The sequence below is a fragment of the Nipponia nippon genome, unplaced genomic scaffold (genome assembly GCF_047370975.1).
Source record: "Nipponia nippon isolate SJK-2023a ecotype South Korea unplaced genomic scaffold, ASM4737097v1 scaffold_2, whole genome shotgun sequence".
In the NCBI taxonomy this organism is placed as follows: domain Eukaryota; kingdom Metazoa; phylum Chordata; class Aves; order Pelecaniformes; family Threskiornithidae; genus Nipponia; species Nipponia nippon.
The window spans coordinates 34465772-34490189 of NW_028262336.1; the positions used below are offsets into that span (position 1 = coordinate 34465772).

A 24418-nucleotide genomic window follows, 5' to 3' on the forward strand; every position below is an offset into this window, starting at 1 on the left:
GGCGGCGGCTCGCCCGGCGCCCTCATCGCCCTGGCTCGCCTCTGGTTCTGCCCGGCGGCGGCCGGACCTTCCGCTCCGCGTCGCTGGGGTTCCCCCCCTTCCCCAGGCGGGCCCGTAGCCGGGCGGGTACGACACCTGTGGGAAGGGCGGCAGCCCCCGCGGCGCTTCGGGCCTGGGCTGGGCCGGAGGAGGAGGGTGGCCGCCATTGAACTTGGCTTAGCACCCAGGTTCCCCAACCTGGGTTTTCCCTTCTCCTTCTGGGCGGTGTCAGCCACGAGGCAGGAGTCTGTCCCGCGAGCAGTCTGTCAAAAGGCCTGAAGGGCTGAGGGAAGCGCCAGGTCAGGCACACAGCAGCGTGCAGGCCCTCAGAGTTTTCTTCAGCTAAGCCCTGAGCAAGTGCCCGAGGGCTCGTGTCCTCTGTACCTAAACCTCGTGGGGCTAGCGAGTTCGGTGCTCCAAAGCCTCGTCAGCCCGGCGTTACCAGGATGTTAGCAGGGCCCAGCCCTGCTGTGCTCCATAGCGAAGAGCCCGGCCACACGTACCATTCAGGAACAACCAGCAATGGTTGTTCACACCACACTGTGGTGTGACTGGCCAGTCTTCACAGAAGGAGCACCCCTGAAGACTCAAAGATGATGGAAAGCAGGCGCCAGCTCTGTCCTCTCCAGGGGACGTGCTCTTCTCACGGCTACATCTCTAATAGTTGGCTAAGGCCAGGCCGTTTCTCGCTTCTCACCTTACCCATCCCACACCCCCTTCTGCCCAAGTACCCCGTTTCAAGGCGGATGTGTAGACAGTACTGTGACTCTCTTCTTGTTAAGTGCTTGGGTAAACTGAAACAGTGCAGCATTTGAATTTTGAAAATGTTGCTTCTTGGCAAAACAGTGTTAATTTAAGGAGGGGGAACTGTTTATTCTTTAAAAATGACTCATCAGAAGTTTTTCAATGAGCCCAGGAGTAGCAAGGGGAATTTTTCAAGGATCTAAGTGCACGTACAGGTCATTTGCTTTTTCAAAGACCAAAGCTGACTGGCTTTTTGTTTTGTATAGTCTGCTTTTACTTATTTTCCCTGTACATCTCGGTGCATATTGACATTCACAATGCTGTCTTTGGGCCTCCGTCTAGGTTTCTCCAGCATCCAGTGCACAAGGGTGGTTATCCTACTTGCAGTGCATTCACTTTGTCAGAGTAAGTATTAACTAATTCAGAATAGTTATCCGTATGTTTCCTAGCTGAAGCAATCTGCATTTACAATGCATGCGAGTCTGGATCCTGCATGTCCAAAATGATTTTTTGTTTGTTGTTTTTTTTTGTCAGTACTCCCACTTTTCTGCAGAGTTAACATCACACTGTGAACTTTCATCTTACACCAGGCTTGCTGGGGTAGAGAGATGAAGAAACATGAAAATCCCTTCCATTCATTGTTTAAGAACGATGAACTGGAAGAAAGAGTATGGTACCAGACTTAGTGCTACGTCCATTCCTGCTCTCGCTCTGATAGCTCTTGTCACTTTTGCTAGCGTACACAAATGGCATCACACAAGTTAAAAAACCTCACCCAAGATTAGAGCAGGAAGGAAACGTAAAAAGGTTTTGTTGGGAGACTATTACGAAATTTCAGCTAAGCACTTCAAGGATATGAAATAAACAGGCATAGAAATGTGGGCAGTAAGGTAACATACAATTTCCTTGCAAAAGAAGGTTCAGTGCTCACTTTGGGAAGGGAAATAAAAACACCATCATGGCTATTTTCATTTGAATGCCTGTTTTTGGTGTGTGTTTGTTTTGGGTTTTTTTCCTCCGTCTGGTAGGGCTTTGTGGCAGCATTAATGTAGAACACAGCTTTTTCAGCAAAATGATCGCAAGAGAACTTTATTCCCAGGCTGTGCTCATTTTAGTACTGGTGTCTTCTATATAGGATCTAGGCCCTAACACTCCTCCCCCTTTGCTCCCAAAATTACAAATGGTTTCAGGATAATACAACATAACTGAGAGAAAAAATAACAAGTAACTACAATGAGTTCCACAATTCCTTCGTCCATTAGACTCCCACTGAGTCCATGTTTCAGGTGATCTCTCAAGGCACAAGAAGGGGCTACCATCATGGCTGGGGTTATCAGAAACAACCCATGGTGTCAGCACAGCCTAGGTGGAGAGCTCTGCTCCTGAATAAACCGGTAAGTGGACTGTGTTAAGCAACAGGTCAAATTAGTGAAGGAGAGTAGAAAACCATCTGTTATGCTTGGCTGACTAGGTACGTAGGACAGCACACTACACAGAGACAATTGGCTTTTATTGTATGTACAGCAGTAGTTATTTCTTTAAAAAATCCTCTTCTCAGGCTTTTTAGTGATATAATAAATCTGTACATCATAGACTTCTTAATTGCACCAACTTAATTTTGCGTACACACAGAGAAAAGAAAAAAAAACCCACCACAGAAGAAGTGACTATCACAGTTGAATGCTAGAAAAAAATGGTTTACCCCACCTGGAATATCAGAGCATAATACATTATTGGGAAATACAGAGTTATAGTATTGGAAACACCTCAGACCCATCCTTCCCCGCTATTTTCACACCATGCCAGCACCTTGCTTAGTAGCATTTTGAAATTATATTCACCCTTAACTTAATCACCCTTGTTATATAGTTAATATTGAGTTGTTTGTCACCAAGGCTGTGGCTTAGCAATGTACAGAAGCATATGCTGACTTTAAACACATGAATGAATCCACTTAGGTCCTGTGGCAGTCAAAGCATGAGGTCAGCTGTTCCCACTCACACTCGGAATGTCTCAGCCCGGAGCTATGGTACAGTTAATTCTGTGCCAGGATAAGCACTTATCGCAAACTTCAGCTTTACAATTCAAAAACTGCAATAAACTAAAATGAAAAAGCCATGCGGCTCCCACCTTGTCTAGAGCTCTTGCTCCTTGTAACACCTAGAGCTACCAGAGCTGAAAAAGATGTTAAACAAGAGCAAGATTCTTATTTTGCTTCCCCATATGCATTTGGTAGCATTTTATGTAGTGGAGTTTGCTTTTTCCTATGATACCTTGCATATCAAGAACACCAGAACTTTACAGGAAATACGCAGCAGAAAGCTTTCACTTGAAAACCACCTACAACCAGTGAGGAGATGCAGTACCAGAAAATGCTGTAAAATTTCACTGATCCTCAAAACTGGTGTCATTGCCAGGCCGTACAACACCTCGAAAAAAGCAGCGCTGGAAGCCAAGTCCTCTCAAGAGCCAGACAGTAACTACAGGTCTGTGGGACCTGGAGCCCCAACCTCTCTTGCAAAGAAAGAGCAGGGGAAAAAGAAAATGTAACAGAAAGCATAAGAATAAAGCCCAGTATTTATGCCTGCACAGCTTATGACCTGTCCGTTAAGTCAAAGAAGTTTGCCAAAGGTATTTTGCTTTTTAAATGAATATGAACTTTTTTCCACTATGGCATTCCTTCTCCTTCCTGCCGCCTAAGATACACAAGTTTCATATATAGTTAGGAGTGAAATGACTGTCGTTTCTTCCTAGGGTGAACTGGATATGAAGTACTGGTGACCTAGGGATAAAGGCTCCCCTCCTCTTTAAAGTGACTTTTAAAGTGATCTCAGTCATTTTAAGAAAGTTACCTAGCTTGTATTCACACTTGAGATATTAGGTAGTTTTATCGCTTTAATCTACAAAGAGAAATTTAACTCTTGTACTAGTTAGTCAAAATTCACACTAAAGCCAAGGCAAATCTTGGTTAGGTAAGGATGCAGGTTGTCTCCATCAAGGCAAATGAAAAGCTAAAATGCGATAAAGCAAAACAAACCACAAACACAGAATAAGAAGGTTCAATTACAGGCAGAAAAATTCTTTAAAAAGCAAAAGCAACCCTTCATCTCTTAGTTCTCATAAAATAAATACCATGCCTTCTTTGCTGTACAGAACATCCAGAAACATAAAAGTGTAAGAAAAGGGGCAAAAAGGAAGAAAGATTTCACATGTTGTTTCCAAGCTATTGTTCTGAAGTAATTAAATTGGAAGACAGAAAACAAGAAGTTTTCAGTGTAATATCATGCAGAGATTTGTTCTACTGCTCAAATGTGTAGTTATTAAAATTATGAAGATTGTGAAACATAAAAGAGCAAAATGATCCCCTCCAGCATCCTTCGCACAACTGCACAAGCAATATACAGCACCTGACAGGATACGTCGCAGTGTTGGTTATGCCAGTTTACAAATCCAGTCTTCCCAACCCAAACCTGCAGCATAGCTCACGCTGGTTGTCAGGACCCAACTCACACCTAAACACCAGTACACAAAAAATGTACATACTCAGATCTCCTGATCTCAAATGACGACCTGATCGTCTCGGAAGGTGGGAATGGGATTCAATATTAGGGGCCTTTGGGGTTGTCACGACTGAGCAACTCAGTTCTCCCTTTGTGTTTAGTACTTTAGCTTGTTTTTAGAACAGGACATAAATTATTTGTAGAGGAGTAGGAAGAGGTGAGGAACACACCAGCCAGATATGGAGGTCAAACATCAAACCAAACGATGTTTATTTTCCTGAGGAGTGAAGGCAATTAAAAAACAAGATTCCCTTTTTGCCTCAAATGCCTTGCTTTCCTCATCTTAAGAGTTTATTCTCCCTCAGTATATGCGAGCCCAAACCTTCACACAGTTTGCAGTACAGAATGTTCTCGTTCCCACCATCAAGACACACATTTAGGCAATCACCAAGACCTTAAGAAAGAGGAACCAAGAAACCACTTCAGCGCGTATCTGTTCTTTGTGGTAAGCTACAAGCAAACCCTACTCCTTGTTCTGCAAGTTATTCAGTGTTATTTTCACCCCATTCTACAGTACACGATAAAGCTTCTGTAAATTAAAATCCCAGTTCCATAATTTAAGATGACTTCAAGTAGTGTTACGTGCTCCCTTTACATTCTCAATTTCACATCTCTTCGCTTTTAGTGTAAGGGAGTGCTACCCATGGAGCTCAGTCTCACTTTGATTTCTTGAACTCGGTGACCAGTTGTGGTTTTCTCCTTCAGCAAACGAGACTGAGCATTTAAAACATGGCAGGGACTTGAGCCCCCACCCTGCCCTGTCAGGCAAAGAGCTCCTAGTAAACTCAAGGGAAAAAGTGTATGTTGAGAGAACATAACATCAGGTTTGTTAATGCTGATATCATGAACCACTGTAGAACAAATGAAGAAACCTAACTTCTACTTTGTATTAAATTAACAATAAACAAAAGTGTTCAAGTACATTCAAGCTGGACAAACCTGTATTACTGAACTGGGATTTCTAAGCATGTTACAGCTCTAGAAGACTCATCTGTAACCAATTTTCAAAATACAGAATATTAAAATGCCTTCAAGTGTTTTCATAACAAGCAGCATGCTTAAACGCACAACTATTTGATAGTCTGGACTGCTGTACTACCACAGTGATTTTAGGAGGTTACACATAAACAGTATTTTTAAACAGTAGGCTCAGTTAAAAGATTTTGACAGTTCATTTCTTCTAATATTTTCTTGGTAAAAAGAAACCAAAACCCCTCTACTTTTATATTTTTTGTAAAAGTATTTACAAAGGAATCTAGACTCCCTTGGAAGTTTGGAAATGTATTTCTCTTCTTCAGTGACTTTCTATTTTTGAAGAAAAGTTGAAAGCCTGAATATCTGCCAAAGTGTTGGATGTCTTAAGGGGAGGAAAGAGGGGAGGGGGAAATCACTGTTGGCAAAGCAGGGGCAAATCTATCATCCATTCACGTCAGTAATCTAAATGGAATGGATGTTTCTCCTGGCTAAAGAAAACAAGATTGGTCCTTTGTCCTCAGCAGGAATGTAGATGATGGAAAAGTACAGCTATGCACGAAAGATGGTACCTGTGAAATACTGACATTTTACTCCTCTTAATAGCCAAAACAAGAACTATGCCTTTACTTTAATTTGCTTTTCCTTTTAATTTAAAGGAGCCAACTGCAATATTTAATGAGGAAAAAAAGTAAAAAAACTCACCCAACCAACCACTCACCACATGACAACACTGGTAGATCTAAAAACTGAAAGACGACTAAGGGAATTGTTGTTATTATTTTTTAAAAAGTTCTCTTCACAACTGTGTTTTCTAAGATCTCAGTAAGTGGCAAGTAAAACAAGCTGTCTAATGAAAAGCATTATAGGGTTAAATATGCTCTATTCATCACTTATTGCTCCTAGCTTTGCATTTGATATGATGGTTAATATACTTGTCTAACAAGTACTTCGGAGGAGGAATTAGAGCCCCTAAGATAGGTTTTTGCATTAGCAATGCAGCTTCTCACACAGGGAAGAAAAGCTACATATAAGAATTTGTAAATGTTTTGTTTGCAAGTAGACTCAAGTAGACTTTAAAAAAAGTTCTGTTTTTTTAAGCATAACTTATGCACAGAACATTGAACAATATGCTAGTATAAGTATTTGCATAATTTATTGATTTATGGCTAATATCGAAGGCATCTCTCCACCTACATGGACTGAGCAGTTATTACAGCAGGCTACAGTTATTACAGTAGGCTATCTTAATCAGCACTTTAGTTCTGCTTCTGAAAACTTACCCGTTTCCAAATTACAATACAAACTGGATCTGGGTCTCTCTTTTCCCTTTCAGCCTGACTAGAAAAACAAGTTGAGACTTGTGTTGCTACTAGTCCAGGCTGCAGTAAAGCAGCACAGTGGTATCTTCTCTCTTTATAGTGGTTCAGCCATATAGCAGGTATGAGGTTTCAGTTCTTAGCTCCCCGTTAATGTAAACTAAGTGCTTACACACAGGTCCTCCCCACCTGCACCATTCCCCATCCTCCCTCATCTTCTACAATAAACCACATGGTCCTCCACAAGCTGCCATGATACAATTAGCGCTGCTTGTATTTGGAGGAGCAACTTTATAACCAGAGAGAAAAAGCGTTCTGGAAAAATAAACAAAAAAGACAAGCTTTCTGTTTATTCCTGGACCACTGCATTAGTGAACATCATTTTACGCAAGTCATCAGCCGTATTTGTGTTCTGTAGTACTGCTCTGTAAACAAATGGTCAACTGATGTGCAAGTATCCCATCAGAGAGTGTTCAGTCTTATACGTATGGTTCTGCCGAAGCACCATTCAGTTTGTTCTTGCTTTTGTTTTTGGAAAGGAGCTTTCTGTTCAGAATACGTGAAAGCGTGCCTCCCTTCTTGCGTGTTTCCTCTGACAGTGGCTGCTGCAGGTAGACAAGATCGTTGTGTGACTGACTCATTCCCGGATCCTTCTGATGATGCCGCCGGCGGAAAAAAAGCTTTGCGCTTTTTTTCAAAATCCCACCTGCAGAAGCAAACAGCAGATGTGCAGGACACTTTAGACAGAACAGGTTGCTTTCCTCTTGGAGCTCAGCTTTAACTGTAACTGCAGCACGACTGAAAAAAGCCTTGGTCTTAACATTTCCAGTGTAAGCATCACCCTGGTAACTATGCAAACAATATTAGAAAGCTAAGAGCGTGGTGAATCTAAAGCAAGAATATTGATGGTTTGTAACCTAGAGGCCACAAGAGTAGGAGTTCCACCTTGGAACAAGTGATCTCAGATACTGGCAAATGCAAGAAATCGTCGTGCTTTCAGCCAGAGGCAGACATACATACACTACATGCTACCGAGTCCTCCTTGCCCCGCTGTTGATCCAGCTCTATCCCAACTGAACACCACTGAGAAATTCAGACTCCATGGAAGTGTGTATTTCTCCGCTTCTCCTCATTCCATGCAAGTATCATGCAAACCAAATCATGACAGACTGTGCTAGTTCTACATCTATGCATATACACACACTTGTACAGTTAGCAGAAACGTTCAGGAGAGAAGAGCTCACATACACTGCTAGAGGAGCACTAAAGAAAAAGGGAATTTTCCTTTTCTTCAGAAATGATGCCACTGAAAAGAAAGGAAAGCTACTGTGAAACATGCCTATGAGCAATCAAATGTTACTCCTCTGATTTCAGCTTCTAAAGTCAATCCACACATCTTGTGGAAGTCTCCTTCCTTACACTTTATTAGTTTCAAATGCTCTTCTGAAAGCCATGGTAGTGTTCATAGACATGCACAGCGTTTGGTGTGGGTTGTACACTGGGTTCTCACACGTCAAACAGGCATATCCAATCTTTCCAATACAATAGAAGTACAGAGTATTTTATAAAAAGAATGAAATAGAGGAAGTAATGTTACTCTTTGTTGTTTCAGAGATCAAAGGAGCTGAAAAGAAAAGATTAGCCTGTGATGCACAACATGAAGGTGGCACTTTAATTTAAGGTGAAGGACACTGTTGGTGCCAGAGAACAAGTACCTGGCAGTCAACCTGCATGCAGTAGGCCCATACAAGCCAGACAGCATGTATTCTATACGAATCCAGTAGCACCACCTAGAATAACAATCACGAAGCATTTGCTCTTTTAAAATCCTGGTAGAAATAGCAATTCACTTCAAGCAGATTGAAAATAATATTACATCTGCTTCCAATAGGTTCAGAAATTTGCTCAAATCCCTTCTGCGGTAAATTAGGTTGCTTTATTTTGTTGTATTCCTTCCCTTCATCCCATGTAAAACCTGTTATGCAGCCAAGGCAATTGCAGCTGTCATCTCATGAGAGCCTCAAGACTCAGGCTGCCAACACCAGCCACCAGTACTCTTCTCTTTGGAAGCTCGGGTTGTTTGTGCAGCCACCATTCTGCCAAATTCCACCTTCCCTTTCCACATGCACACATGTGCCTGATGTGTAAGGCAGCTCGGTGGCAGCTGGCAGGGACACCGCTCTGAGCTACCAGCAACCCTCTGCCTGGTGTCAGTACATCAGCCTAATGTTAAAATAGCAACAGTTTCGTGCAGAATTGGGTGGTGGTGTTGTCCAAGTGGCAGGAGCCAATCTGAGCGAAGGAGGACCCAGGTAGCAAGCCAACACAGGAGCCTTCTGGCAGTCAGACTAGTATGTGAGGACAGTCATCTCCCTGGCAAAGCTTCCACACCTCGTTCCCGCACCGCTATCAGGTTTCCCGATTCTTTTTCAGTTCAGCTGTTAATTCCTGTCACCGCACGGTCTTGATTCTGCTTTTCCTCCCATTGCAAATGGATACAAAAAGCAACACACAGATTAATTCTTTCATGCGATGCTGTGCAATAGCTAGAATTACATATATGTCCCCCAAGGACTTGACACAGGCTGTGTCTCATTTTGCACAGCGACAGCTGCAGCACAGGTATTTCATGGCAGCTCTGTTGCACGCAGCCAGATGCTTCTCTGGTCAGACCAGAGCAGTTACAAACATGTGCTTGAGGTTATTTGTATTTTAAGGACTAAGCACTCATGACCTGGGAGGATATTCTAGCATGTTTTGTCGTGCTGCTGCTGAGATTTTTCTCACAGGGCACGATGGGATGGAAGCAGAAGTCAGCTGAAAGAGACTGGAACTCATGGATTTGAATCTTGGCTGCCCTCCCATCACCCTCTGATTGATCTTTTTGGCAAGGCAGTACCACTTCAAGCTGTTGTCAACAGCATAAAAGAAACAGTGTTCAACCCCACGATGCTGACAGTTGTTAATATGCAAAGGCTGGGGGGGATTGATGAGGCCTTGCTGCTGTGCGGCTTTTGTTTTAGCAGTCAGCTGTTCTGCCCAGCAGTCTTGGCAGCTGCAGCTGAAGCTGTGCCAACAGAAGGAGTAGGACAGAGGGGTTTATCCGTAAGCAGCTATTTAGTCCTATCCATTCAGACTGATTTCCCATACTAGGAAATCAAACCGAACCAGGAATGCTGCAGAAATTGTGCCAGTGGCCTGAGACAACTCACTGCAGCTGCAAAACTGCAGGCAGCGCTTCCTGAGAGCAGCACAGACTCGGCACAAGCAGCAGCCCCCCAACATGACAGCTCTCTGTGTTTTTGGAGGTACTGAGGTCACTGCTACCTGGAAGCTTGCCACATCCCTGCTGCCACCCATCAGTCTCCAGCCAGTTTGGTACGTGCTGCCTGACAGTGGCTCCAGCTGTTGCGGAGGCATGCACCCCTGCTAAGAAGGCAGGGTAGGTCAAATCAGAAGCTTGGCGATGCTCGTGCTATTTGCATGCTTACTTCTGGAGTGCAACAGGATCCATATGCCAACTCTGCCCCTAACACCAGGAGATAAGCAGAGAGCATGTCAAAAGTGCTGTACAGACTGACTAGTCTCCTGTGCACTAGTTTAGGGTGTCCTGAAAATGCTTGTGGGGCTAGGATCACTTCTGAATCTCATTTTTGTTAATGAAGAAAGATTTCCTTCCACATCTACAGGGATACGAATAGAGAGCGCTTTTTCCATTCCTTCCCAACTTCCAAAACAGTTTTTATCCAGGTGGTTTTGTAAATACCTGCTAAGGTCCTTGTAGCTCTACGAGTTAGGCTAGAAAAGAGATCTAGAAAACTGTAAGCAGCAGGTTTTAAAATAAGCATTCTGCATATCCATATACAGTTATGGGGTCACACATGGTTTGCATGAGCAGATGTCGGATTGATAACCAGATACTACAGGAATGGGCATGACGGAGAGAGATCAGTAATGTCGAGCACCCCTCCAAGCCCTCCTTGCTGTCCATTCTGCATGACCCACCTGGACAGCACGACCACCAGAAGAATTATCTGTTACAGCAGACTTGTCTGCTAAGACACCTGAGCACGGGAAGGTAATCTTGGATGGAGGAAAGAAATGGATGGGGGAAGAAGAAAACGGGTGCCAAACTATGTTTTGCTTCAGTTTTTACAATGAGTGTACCATTGTAAAGCTACATTTTCTTAAAAAAATAAGACAAAACCAACTTACTGTGTAGGTAATTAATTCTGGTTGGCATAGTAGTCCTCTTAAGTTTATAAAAGGGAATAGGTAAGAAAGAGGAAATCAGAAAGGTAAAAACCAAAAATACGTAAGAGTAGAAAAAAAAAAAGACACAGTGCTAACTTTAAGACATTAATACCATACACGAGGCTTTTTAAAGCAGAAGGGGTTTTGTTTTGTTTGGGGCTTTTGGAGTTTTTTTGTTGTATTTGGTTTTGTGTCCTTTTTTTTTAAGGGAAAGTGACAAAACAGAAACCTTGAACTATTCAAAGCTGACTGAGGGCAGAGGGGTGGAAATGTTTTCCTACCTCACTCCATAAAATGCTCCTCAGCTATGACAAAGCAGAGATACAAGACTTCCATGAAGAGATCCATGTATGAAGAAAGGGATTTGAGAGTGGTTTTTAAAATGTTTTTTTCAAGATGAGACAACTCTCAAATATAAGGCATACTTTGCACTTTTTAGCAGTTCTGGACTACACCGTGTAAACAGGATCTTTAGAAGCCTGATCTCTTTGCAACATACTGCACAGGGAAAAACAAAACTAGACAACAGTTCACATACAAACTTCCACTTGCTTATTTTAGAATAACATGTCAAAGAAGAGTCCAGAGGTTTTGCAAAATCTCATACAGCTTCCTAAACTTTTCCAGGCTCCAAATGAGACATCCCTTCACAATTAACCCTCTACCCCCACCCCAAACACAGTCAAAACTTTCCAGTGCCCAGCCATCTATGTCAAACTGACTGTGGCTGTACCATCCTGATCTATCACGTGGAGCAATACAGCTGTGAGAAGGCCAGAAAACCTCGATGCTCTAAGGAAAAGCCTTGGCAAAGAGGTCCAGTGTATGCCTTATGGGGCGGGGATTACAAAAATCTAGTAATATACTGAGGTTTTGTAGTAAGCCATTTTACAGTATCTCTGGGTAAGGAAAGAATAGAAAATAATAACGCGACAGAGGGATGCGTATGGGTGAGAAACACAACAATTTTTGCAACTTCAATGTGCAGCCCATGAGACTTGTGTGCCACCTGTTCAGGACTTAGTCCACTGCACTGGCTCTTGTGTCAGACTTCCTAACAGCCCCTGTCCTTACCACTTAGCCACAAACCAGTACTACAGCCTCAGAGGTTAATGGATTTATAAGGGAAACACAAAGAATCCTAAGACATTTTCAAACTGCAGCTATCCAGGTGTGTAACTACATGAGCAAAATGATCTGACCCTTTATTTACTTATTAAATCACCCTTTATTCCATTTTCTTTAGCAAACTACGTATTAATAAAATCAGTGAAAAGGCAGAAACTGTTCACAAGGCAGTTATGAGTGAGTATACTTCTGGTTTAGCCGTGGTCCTTCCTGAACACATGCCTTAGTGAGGGCAGGGGAGTCCTGTGCTCAGAGATGTGAAGAAGAAGAAACGTACCAGAAAGCAACCATCGAACCCTGCCATTTTCACATTAGTAATGGGGCTGCTAGTATAGCGCAAGTCCTTGTTTACAAGAGCACGGTTTTCATCAAGGAATTGACAATGTGCCTAGTTATTTCTCTCCCAGATAACTGAGTTGGGCTTAGTGAGCTGCCCTTCAACTTCTAAGGGTGTGCCCTTCTGTTTCCTGATGGAGGGGAGCGTAAGAGAGCCTGCCATGTCTTGCAGAGCCAGAGGACTGAACTCTTTATGGCTGCTGGTAAGACAGCTTCAACCAGCACCACAATCACAAGGAGTTTAAGGACAAAAACCAGTAAGAAAGGATGAACTACTACAGCGTTGCATGACAGTGCCAATTACGTAGAGAAAGCAGCCATTCACTAAAGCGGAGGTAAGGATCACATACCTTTAGATTTTTTCATGCTCCCAGTTTCTGAAACACTTAATGAGCTCCCAGATATTTCTTCACAGGTCTGGTCTAAGAGTGTGTTGGTGTCCCACTGTTGGCTGCCATTCTCCAAACCCCAAGCCTTACGGGCACTTTGCTGGGGGTCAGTGTCGGGTACTATCTCTGAAGCACCTAACGATAGCTTTTCATCAGAGGTGACTTTTCCAACAGCTTCCTCCACAGTGGGTGGATCTGCTTCCTTGCAGGAACTGTCCATGGCTGCAGCATAGTCCATCATCAGTGCAGCTTCACTGTCCTGAGATAGAGAGGTCTGCCCAGGGAAAATAAGAGACAACACTGACACAAGCCACTCTGCTGGAAAAAAAAAAAAGAAGCCTCCCTGCAAAAGTTCTCTTCTCTTCTTTACACTTTTACTTGTATTGCTCGAGGCTATCAGAAAGCCACTGTGAGGCGTCCTTAGCTCCTCTAAAGGAGAGGAGCATATAGCCAAAGTTTAATAATGTTGTTAATGCCAAATGACTGGAAAACCCTCCCACTTATCCCCGGCCCCACTGCTAATAATGGGACTCTTTCCTACATGTGCTGCTGTAATGGAGTATCAGCATGCATAGACAATAATCTTTTGGTCTTTTTAAGAAAATAAACATCCAAGTGTTTAATCTTGTAGAAGGACTTCTTGGCATCTCTATCAGCTAAATACAAATCCACGCAGTCCCAGTGCCCCCATTTCCCAAGCAGATACATCCATCACTGTGGCAGCTGGTCCTCATTCCCCCCGCTCTGCATAGCAGAGTGATCATGAGGAGATCCATGCCCACGGACTCAACTTTCACTCAGAGCTCTTTAGGGGTCCTGTGCGTAACAGGAAGACTTGACAGCAAATGTCCATACAGCAGCCTGCAGGGAAAGGACTACAGCCAGGCACCAAGCATCAGATGGGAGACTGAGGCTTTGGATGAAGAAAGTCTGGAGGAATGCTATATACCATGTAAGAAACAGTCTTCTGTTTGCCTTTCCTCTGGAACAGAGCCCAGAGGACTAGGACGTTTTTCAGAGGGTTTTGTTTTAACAACTTTGAAAAAAACAGAAAAATCTTTCATACTTTTCGTGTGCATCTTCCCTCCATAGGCAAAACACAGAGAAAGACTAATTATCCTCTGTTCTCACCTAGACTTTCCCAAATCCCTAATCATCCCGCTCCCATCCAAGGACACCATGCATTTTTAGTCAGGCTGTCAAATCTAACAATCAAAGACCAACACCCTCCCCAAAAACCCATCCTGATTTGGCTTAACCTGAAACAGCTACTGAAACAAACTGGCACACAGACCTAGATCCTCCAGTGACTGCTGAGCGGGAGACAGCAGAACGCATGTTAAGTTAATGTCGTGCTCAGTGGAGCAAAGAGTTTACAGTACTAAGCATTAAATATAGGCATTTTTTTCTGCTCTACCTTGGACACCCCTGATATGATAATGGTGCTTTTCTTCCTAGGAGACTTCAGCTTCTGCTTCGCAGACTCGCTTAACTGCCGAATGGCTGCTTCTGCAACAGGATCGGTGCCATTCAGTACCAGCAGTTCTGAAAAGAAAGCATTATTTCAGAGGGAAGAAAGAAAACCAGGACAAAACAGAGCAAAGAGAGGCAGAGTTTGTTCTTGACTTAAAATTCAAAGAAATTAGCAGAAAAGGTATAAACACCAGGCATACCAAAACACCTTCCAGTTCACCACCCAGCTTCTAGGTCTTGTCTTTCCCTTCTGTTACCCATTCTTTTGAGAAAAGGTACCTAAGTTGCACTTACAAACCCTTGCCCTGAGCACACAGGAGGTTTTGGAAGCCTAGACAAAACATCTGATTATTTCAATGCATTGCTACGCTGTGGCGACTATAATCCAGAAGTGGTGGGTAGAGCATCGGGTATCACAGTCACGAAGAGCCATATTTCTAACACGGTACAAAGCTGGCATGTGCTACTACTTCTTCAGGTAGCTATTTTGCTCTTTTTCCAGGCATCCTTGCTCGGCATTTCCAGATTTGCAATGGCAAAATGATAGAATGGGGAAGGCAAAGTGGCAGTCACTCTGCTCTATCAGCTGCTCCCAAAGCCTGTAAAGTGCACCTCCTTTCCCCCCCCCAGCATTGCACAGGAGTACAAAACCTTCTTTATAAAATGCTCTTTAGTGACAAACACAAGTTTATTTTTAAGTATGGCCATTTCTGGCATCTAGTGTGCAAGTACTTTGAGCACAGCAAATACACTTTAATCAAATTCATCAAGCTTAGGGACAAACACGGCTAAGAAGGTTAACAAGACAAAAATCCCCACATTTAATTGTCTCAGGCGGGCTTTTCTGTTAAGATTTTTAACAACAAAAGAATACAGGCAGGAATAGCACCAGTGTTAATTACACTGAACAGTGTTCTTTGGTTACTGTGACATTAATGCAGTAAAAGATGAGGCCTGACTATGCTGCACCAAGTGTCTCGGATACTTTTGGAACTTAAGAGTGTGTGCGCACAAGGGGTATGCACGTCCACGCACGTCGGCACACTCATTATAAAACTCTACTTTTCCATCTCCCTAGCCACTGCAAAGCCCCCAGGAACAGCTGAGAGCATCCAGGACAGCATCAGTGGCACTTGCTCATTTGTATTGTTGTCATCACTTAGAACTATGGCGTGGCCACGGCATCTTTTCCATAGTGCTTGTTGCTATTTTGGCATGATGTTTGTAATAACTACTACCTAAGTTACTGCCATACCAAATGCTCCTTTGTATTTCTTTCATTTGGCTTAAACTTTCGTTCTAATGAGTAATTCTTCCTGCTGTATTGTATAAACATTTTTCCCCTGCACTCCCATAAAAACATTGTCCATATCAATGTGCTCTAAGTTGTCTTCAGAGGAGTTTTCCAGTAAGTGCTTTGTATCTTTAATATCATTAACAGTTATGAGAGCCAACTCAGAAGTCTAGCACTATCTTAACATTTCCGAAATTGGCTTAGTAATACCATGCTGCTTCATGGTACCAAAGTGCTTCTTAGTCTACAGGTAGGGAAAGATTCAAGTGCTATTACAGCTCTTCACTGTTACTGGTTCATGCTCTTCCCCAGATTTCTGTCTTTTGGTCAATACATTCCTCTCTCTCAGCAAGCCTTCTGACTGTTCCAGGAGAAGCCTAGATCATCTCCAGATTGTCCCATCTCCACTTAAATCTGTAGGAAGAAAACTGGACTCCACATCATCTGACATTTGCAGCTAGACTGGGTCACATTTTTCATTAATGTTGCTCACAGAGCAAGTGGTGACCACACAAAGGACTGAAAAATATGCTGAAGATTCAGAGCTGCAACTCGAAAAGGTAAAATGCCCCAGAGTCAAAATCAGGTTTAATACAAAGTGAGTTTATAATTAAAGTTATTATCAATGCCATCTGACACTCTGAAGGCACTTCAGCTGTATGCCAGGTGACTTAGGAAGGTGGACAAACAGTCACAGTAAGATTGTGTATTTGCATTAGCACAAAAAAGCCCAGTGGCAGGGCTAGGAAGAGAATCCAGTCTTCCTTATGTCAGTCCAGCCTCCTGCCTTCTGTTCAGACGGGGGGACTTCACAATGGCCTTAGAGGTAAGTTTCACAGGCTTTTAATTTTCTGCGGTATCCCCCATGCCTTTATAAAGGAGGAATCTTTCATTCAAAAGTAAGAGAAAAGACAGCCTGGCTTTTCTGCAGTCACCTCCCCTCTCCAAACCACAGCTCATTGTTATTTATTGAAAATTAGTAATTTAAATCACCAATTAAAAACAGACTTCAATTGCAAGACTGCTAAATCCCTAACCACAGTACTTAATAACATAAACATCTCAGTGCCTGTGGAAAGGCAGTAGCCATATGGGTTTACTGTTATTTTAACAGGATTACATTAATCCCATGTGCAGCAGAGAGAGACGTATTCTCTTTAGCAGCTTTGAACATTTCTATTACCTGTATCTGAAGACGATAAAGTTTTGCTGACTGGAGCACCATGAGAATGGATAACTTGAGTAGAGAAATCCTTTTCAATCACCTTTACTTTAACTGGAGTTTTCACAGGAGAATCTGAGAACCAAGGGTTTTGGTTATTTAAACTATTCAAGACATTTATTGTGAAAATAATAAGAGTTTATTATACCAGTGTTAAAGCCCGTTCAAATCATAAGTGTTTGAGAAAGTGTTGTTTAATACAAATTCTCAATGCATGTGCTATGGTAACCTGACCCCAAAAGACCTGTGAAGTGCAGGAATTTATTGTTTTTAAACATTTTACTGTAATATCCTAAACAACACCCACTTCAGTAAAAGATCTGTTTTAACAACTTAAAAGAATGCAGCTCTTTGTGAGACTTCACACAAAGGCTGTTGGAGGTTTTACTTTCACACTTATCCCAAGAAGAATCAGAGAATCTACTCCTGAAAGACATGCTGAAAAAAAACCTCCCATGTCACAAGATGACACCAATCTTCATTAGAGATTATAATACAGATCAAGGTTAGAAGGCACAGGGTGGTCTGTCACCAGCAAACACTGTAAGAGTCTGATACTTTTGTCATGTGGAAAACCGTCCACCAAAACCAAACTCTTCTGCATTATCACTCTACCATGAAGTTTTACACTGTGTATTAAAAGGAGCATTAAACCGCTCCTCTTGTAAGAACAAGGAGTCATGAAAATTAAAAACTTGATTCTGGAGAATACAAACCATGCCCCCCTGCCCTGCAACACATCAGAGAGGTCTGGACAACAGCGCCTTTCCTTACATCCCGCCCCCTCAACTCCTCCTGGTCCCCATGGATAACCCTGAGAGTGAACACAGGAAGAAGTGGGCTCCCTCACCTGTGCTCAGTGGAGATGATCTCCCTTCTAGACGAGGTTTGGTTTTCACAGCAGTTACAGTAGTGACCACAGTCCCACAGGGCATCACGGTGCGATCCTTTTCTATCTTAGTAGCTGGCACTGGAGAAGAGACCTGCCACGTCTTTAATTCATTGGGTTCTATAAAAGAGAACTAAGAAGACAAAAAAAATTCACCTTAGAAGCACAGTCAAGTAAGAAGGACACTAACATTTCTAGCTAGTACTCCTTTAACGTTTTTACTAACGTTCAAGAGCCAAACAGCTAATTCTTTTGATAAACACAAATACCGTGTGAAGTATCACCCTGCAATCTGAATGCACTACTCCAACTCGGCGACAAATGGCACTGCGCTGTGAGCAATAGTCCAAAGCACAAGATGAGCGCTCGCAAGTACTTTCCACAGTAAAAGATCCACTGTAAAACCATCCAAACGCAGTAGTACCTCTGCACTAATGGATCCCAGCCCGGGCCCCGGCTCTGAGCTGCTCTCACTGGCCCTGCTGTTCAGTGCAAAGCTTTGCTGCCCAGACGGTTGCTTCCTGAACAAGTCTAGAGGTACAGTCACCTTTGCGGATAAAGGACCTAGAAGAAATAAAATCAACAAAATCAGCATACATCTGAGCTGTCAGTACGTTTAAGGGTGAGAAGACGGGAAAGGAGGAGGAAGAACACAGGCAGCTAATTGCAAGAACTGGTTCTACACCACGAGGCAGAAACATGGCAGTTTTCAGAGCTTTCTTTCCATTTTACAACTATTCCTCAGCGTGGCCTAATACTGTGCAACAGGAAAGAATGGAGTCATGAAACATTACTTATCTGCCACTATTCCTGGCCATTATTTTTCCCTGTATATGCAGAATGTTTAGAGGAAAAGAAAACATCTAGAAATATTACTGTTAGGTTCTTGAACAATCTCCATAACCAGCTACCTGCATCTTTCATTTCAGAGAACACTCTGGATTCCTGGTAAACTACTTTATTAGCTACACTGGACTGCAGCAAACTATTAGCGAAATTACTGCACGATTTCAGAGATTAAATCCTAGTTTTCTGCGAAATTCAAAGACAAGTAGAGATCTACATTACATTCACATTACTCAGCTCTCTCCTCATTAATATGATTCTACTTTGAGCTTTCTATTCAAATTTTTGGGAGAAGAACAGCTAAGGTGGGGGGCGGGGGAGGACCATGACTGTGAGTGCAATCAATTGGGACCTTGTTCTTCAGGAAACCAGGCTGGTAGTAACACTCTCCGTAGGATGTGGAACATTACTGGTACTGTTTGAAGGATGCATTACTAAAGATGCTTAGGTACAGACAAGACTAAACTTTATGTAAGAAACAATATACATTTGCTGACTGTATATAGATCCCATTTTTTTGTTAAAAATAAAAAAATAGCATCCATATCAGAGAAATTTTTTACAGCATTTGCCTACATTTGACTTCCCAATCCCTCCAATAATCGCAGATCATATGCAAGCTATTACACAACTTTGTATATCTAAATTATTAAAAATAAAAATAAAAATAAATACAGTAACCAAAAACCAAAAATCAAACACAGTCCATTTGTCTATATTACTTAACTGTGGCTCACATAAAATATTATTACCTAATAAATTATTGGCCAAGCCTTCATCTACTATCACAAGACACCATGAGTAAAAGCACATTTTTTAAAATTACTGGGTATTAGAAACCACATTTAAACCACTGGGTGGTAGAGCTTTGGCCAATACTTTATAACTTTTTCCTGAACTAAGTTGCATATAACTGATAGTACTAAGCCACAGAGAAATAGCTGAGTGTCAAAAAGTAATGTTTCTTCTTTGTTTATTTTACACCTGAAACCTGACATAAGAAGGAAAAAGCAAATGGATCCAAGAGGTGAAATACAGTTACTATTTCTGGCTACAGCAAAACTCTGTATCAGCAAAATGACATGCAGTGTATATGAGAAGAATTTATGATGTTGTGTCATCACTTCAATAAAGCCCAAGTCATGAAGTACTTGGAGCAAGTTTACAAAGCTCATGCAAGCACCTCAGCATGCTGTCTGGTCTCAAGCGCCCACCTACCCCTTACCCCCACTAGGAAGGTAATGCTTCTCCAAATAAACCAAAGGCAATAGTTCAGTGAAGAGGTTTTCTTGCCACTGAAGGCTAATTGCAAACTGCAACAACAGAATTAAGTAGTAAAAATGTTTCAGCCCCCATGTTTTATATTTAATCCAATATAATCAGAATTAGTGTGTTTTATACCTGGTAATTGCTAGGCAGCCTCTGGGGCTTGAAAAGGGAGGATTTAGGATTAACACCCATCATTCCCCTTCAGCCACAGAAAGACCTGGAAAGCTTAATGTGAAACCAAAATTGCTCACAGTGGTTCTGTTAAAAGTTTAGAAGGCTGAAAAATTAGGATATCAGCACATGGAAGACTCAGTATATTGACAGTCCAGAAAGAAACTCGAGGTTCCTCTGTAACCTTAACTTAGAGGAGGACAGAGACACGTGAACAGTGTATTCTCTCTTCTGTCTGTGATTACTGATGGAAGTAACGGTGTACATAGACAGCACTTAACCCAGATCAATCAGCGTTGCCCAAGAACTCCGCAATTTTCCATGGACTTCAACTCTTGGACCTACATTCGAGGACAGGCTTACAGAGTTTAAAACCACAAACTTAAGTTATAGATTTTCTCCAAGCTGCCCATTTCGTACAAGTTTGGCTGGCTACTTTCAGCCGATCTCCCTTCCACAGCTGTTCTTCCCCCCAGGGCTGCCTAGAGAGCCATGCTTGAGGCATACCCAATTTCACTAGCAGGACAATTCAGCAGAAGACATCGACACTTTAATGCAGGTTCAGAAATCTGACAGTTTCTTGTTTGGCTATACAGCTGGGTAGAACTAAAAGAGGACTTATGTCAACATTTAGCAATGCTCACAAGCTGATCACGCAAAAATAATTCCGCTTTAATACTTACTATCCAACTTTCCATCTTCTACTATTTGCAGTTGCAATGCTTTTGATTTGGCACTTAGTTCACTGTGAAGTAAATGAAACTATGTTAGGTCTTTGCAGGCAAGCAGATTTTCCTTCCCACTTAGGTCTTCCCCTTTCCCGTTCTGGTTGCCAACACCCTAATTTTTCTCGGCCCGCGCTAAGCCAGGCAGTACAACTTGCTAAGCGAGGCCGGCAGCACCACACAGCAGCACTGCCAGGCTGCTGGGTACGCTGCATGCGTAGCATCTTTCTGACCTCAGGTAAGACTGACTAAAGGGATCATAGTCAGAAAAACTTGGCTTGCTTCTCTCCAGCACTGTTGCAGAAGTTTGATTTCCTAAAGTTTCAGCGGCTTTTCTTCTCCCCAGTAGTTGACAAACACTGCCCTTCAAGCTGATGTTGGTCTCTAATCCAACTGCTACACCACAGCACTAAGAAGCTATTTTTTCCTGGCAGGATCAAATCTGTAAGTCAAGATGCTGGAACAGGTCCAATCAACAACCCGTTCAAAGCTGTGGGGTATCCTGTCAAAGCAGGAAAGCGTCCTGCAAAAGCTGGATAGAAGCAAGTAAATAAAAGTAGTTACAGTCTTATGTGAGGAGAGTCAGTATTACTTTTCCAAAATAAGACTCAAGGATGTTGCAAGATAACAAGAACTAGTTTCTGTGTGACAGAACCAACGTGAACTATTAGCAGAATTACTGGCATGTGCAGTACTTCATAAGATGGACTGGACAATAGATATAAAATCTTTCCTCTAATTGAGACAGTGAAGCCAGCTGGGTACCTACTGAGGAACCTTCCAGTAAAACTTGATTCTATAACCTTCTCAGTAGGTGTTCTGCCAAAAACTTTAAGGGCACACACGTATGTATTTTATTTTTATGTCTCCATTTCAGGGTGGTGTTGTTCAGGATCTTGGTTGCAGGCATCCCACCTCCATTAGATGCTGTGGGACATCACCTATGCAGCAGCTTTTAAGCTCGTCCCTGCCACTCCCATCTCCTCCCTCACCTCCAAAACTTGAAAGGAAGCACCTTGATGGTACTATTGCTGCTCTTCCCATGAAGCTAAGGCAGAGCCTGACATGGTGGTCAGTACACTGGTCTTCAGACTGGTGGGTATTTTCATTTTTGAAGAAAGAAAAGGGGGAGGGAGGATGTGGACTTGAAAGAAGGTATGCAGCCAAATCCTGATCACTCATCTGTAAAAGTCCCCAAGCTTACCTCATGCACTTCTGAAAAGCAGCCAACACCATGGAAAACCCAGCATTATCCCTAGTGTCAAGGCCAAATTCCAATCAACTTAATCACATCCTGCCTGCCCTCTCTCTGCACTTTCAGTTGGAAAGGGTATTATTCTGACAAATTTCCTGTCCGAAATCGCTGGGAACATGTCTGCTCTGCAACACCGAGCATGGATGCTGTTCTACCAACAGATGGCTGAAGCGATTCACAGACCCAGTGGCTGAAGCACTTTGAGATGCTCTAGAATAGAAAGCTGCTAGAGAAGTGCATTTTTCCCCCCTCTTATTGTGAAGAAATCACATCACATTAATCCTTAAGTCTTGATGGCAATGCAGCACACTGTCACAGAAGAATGTTTTCTGATCTGTGGCTTTCCACAAAAACTGTAGGTCCTCATAACTAAAATCAGATGTTATAAGTCATTGGACTGTGTGTGTCTGAAGGAAGAGTGCATCCTATCTGGTTTTCCACTCGAGAGCAGGATGAGAAGCAGTTGCATACACCTCCATCAGACCACACAAAAAGGTGTGGCCTTTCAGTGTTGTTCTACAACATCAATTTTTCTTTGCTAACTATAGTGACTTCTAATCACCTCCACCCCCTACACACCCTCAGAGGGGTCTGGTGTTCTCCAAGTCCTGTACAACTTGTGACGACGAATCCTGGCGCCTTCCTTCAGATCAAACAGCCCCTGTCGGCTTTTCCCCTCAGCTCTCCTGTTTCTGCAGCGCACGCTCCCATAACATTCACAGGCGTGGTCCAGCAGACTGTGATGAGGAGGCAGAAAAAGATCTGTGCATTGCACGCTCGCTCCCCCTTCAAGTTGAGGAGGAGCACGCAGAAGTGCACGCCACTCCTCAAAGAAGAGAGCACTCAGCACGGACAGGCACAGGTCTGAATACACACTCAGTTCCTTGTAAGCTAAGCCTCTGCTTTGCAAGAGAAGGAACAGATACAGTGGATGCCAGGCTGTGACTAGACAGTGAAGAAAAACATCACACAAAACCAACTGAAATACTACTCTCTGAAATATGTATTTTTTCATATATACAGAGAGAGAAATGGAACTGAGATGGGAGAGGAAAGCTACAGAAAGAACTGCACATGAAGTGCCTTCCACATTAATAAGCTGGTAGAAAAAAAAAGAAAGCAGTATCTGCAGTATGTTGCAAGGCAGCATCTCTACCCCATTCCCCTGGGAAGGTGCTTCTGCCTGCGTGTGTGTTTAAAGCCACTGGAGAAACATCCCTTTGACCCACCCCGCCATCAGTGACTAGCCCTTCCTCAACTCATACAATACAGAAGCTATCAGATGTTTCTGCTCTGCTGCTAGAAAGTAGAAATGAAAATAGTTTTAGAACTGCTCACTTTTGACCTTATTCACAGAAGCTGTGTGAATCACAGAATACCGTGCAGGCTGCCCAAAAGTCCCATTTTTGTTCTACATAAAAAAATCTAGTTAGTTTTACACTCCCTTTTTAATCATAGCCACCATTCTTCTAGATGGTCAATTTTTTTGCATGTTTACATTTCCCACTCAGGAGAGGGAAGGGAGAGACATCAGATATCCTCAAATGCAGTTTTCAAGGTAAACTGACTTCAAAACCTTGCTAACACGTTTTTTGACACCGTAAGAAAGAACAGGGTGATTTATTATGCCTGTTACTAGAATTTACTAGAGTCAGATATCTACCAGGGAAGATCTAGAGACCTATTTGATCTCATATCCATGCAGAGCATAATTAGATATCCTGAATTTCTGAAGCCACCCGACCAGACATATTTCAAAATGCCATTCTTCCCTCAAAAACCTCACATAGTTTAAGTAAAAAAAGATGCTTTACTATACAAGTATTCTCAGTAGGTAAGTTACTTACAAGATAAACTCTTCCTTCCAAAAGGGATTTGCAGCATTTTTGGCTACAGAGCTGGAAAACTTCTGCATAGGGTCATTCAACTGAACTATACACACAAGGTTTGTGCTGCCTGTAAGGGCAAGAGAAATCAATATCCAGTTATTAATATTCCATCCCCAGGAGGCACACTGACTCAAAAGAAAGTGAAGAACTCCCTTCCTTACATACTGTGCTTTTGAATAGGCTATTGGAAACACTTCCTCACCCACCCGCAGAATAAATTTCTTCCCTCCCCTCAGTTTGTATACCATCCACATTAACGGTGATGGTCAAGATTGCGTCATCGCTGTCCTATGCACAGTTCTACATAGCGTGAAACACGACAACCCGATTTAAATTCTGGCATGAAACAAAAAAGTGCAGGCATAAAAAGTTCAAAAAGGATGGGGAGACAGAATGAACAGCAAGGAGGTGGCGGTGTGGGTGCGAGGGGAGGAGGGAGTAAAGTTCCTTTCAGCTGCTTTAAAAAAACCAGAAGTTTTCCAAGTTCCCACTGGCCACAGTCACAGTGGTTTCTTTGGACATCAAAGCAAGCTGCTTCTGCTAGCAAGTGAATGATGACAGTAGCGTTAATTAACCATGGCTTTGTGGACTGCAGTTTTTAACAAGTTCATGGCATTTTGTAGTACTGGTGCAGAATTATCTCT

General features: G+C 42.6%; 1 protein-coding gene and 1 long non-coding RNA gene across 5 annotated transcripts in view; one reads left to right on the forward strand and one right to left on the reverse strand.

Moving 5' to 3' along the window:
* Positions 1 to 1124: 1124 nt before the first annotated feature.
* On the forward strand, positions 1125 to 4764 carry LOC148055734 (uncharacterized). Its single transcript, XR_015704808.1, has 2 exons — positions 1125 to 1188; positions 2070 to 4764. It is a non-coding gene; the product is annotated as an uncharacterized LOC148055734 (long non-coding RNA).
* A 2205-nt stretch (positions 4765 to 6969) lies between these two features.
* The window catches only part of C2CD2 (C2 calcium dependent domain containing 2), a 37771-nt gene continuing 20322 nt past the window's right edge, over positions 6970 to 24418 (reverse strand). For 2 of the 4 annotated variants that reach the window (XM_087757949.1, XM_087757946.1), the window contains 8 exons: positions 23733 to 23841; positions 20589 to 20650; positions 18044 to 18183; positions 17581 to 17752; positions 16692 to 16805; positions 14159 to 14286; positions 12703 to 13015; positions 6970 to 7340 (listed from right to left, as the gene is read on the reverse strand). In XM_087757949.1, coding sequence (XP_087614075.1) covers positions 7114 to 7340; positions 12703 to 13015; positions 14159 to 14286; positions 16692 to 16805; positions 17581 to 17752; positions 18044 to 18183; positions 20589 to 20650; positions 23733 to 23841 — 1265 coding nt within the window. In that variant the 3' untranslated portion in view covers positions 6970 to 7113. The other 2 variants (XM_087757947.1, XM_087757948.1) reach the window with 2 other exon arrangements.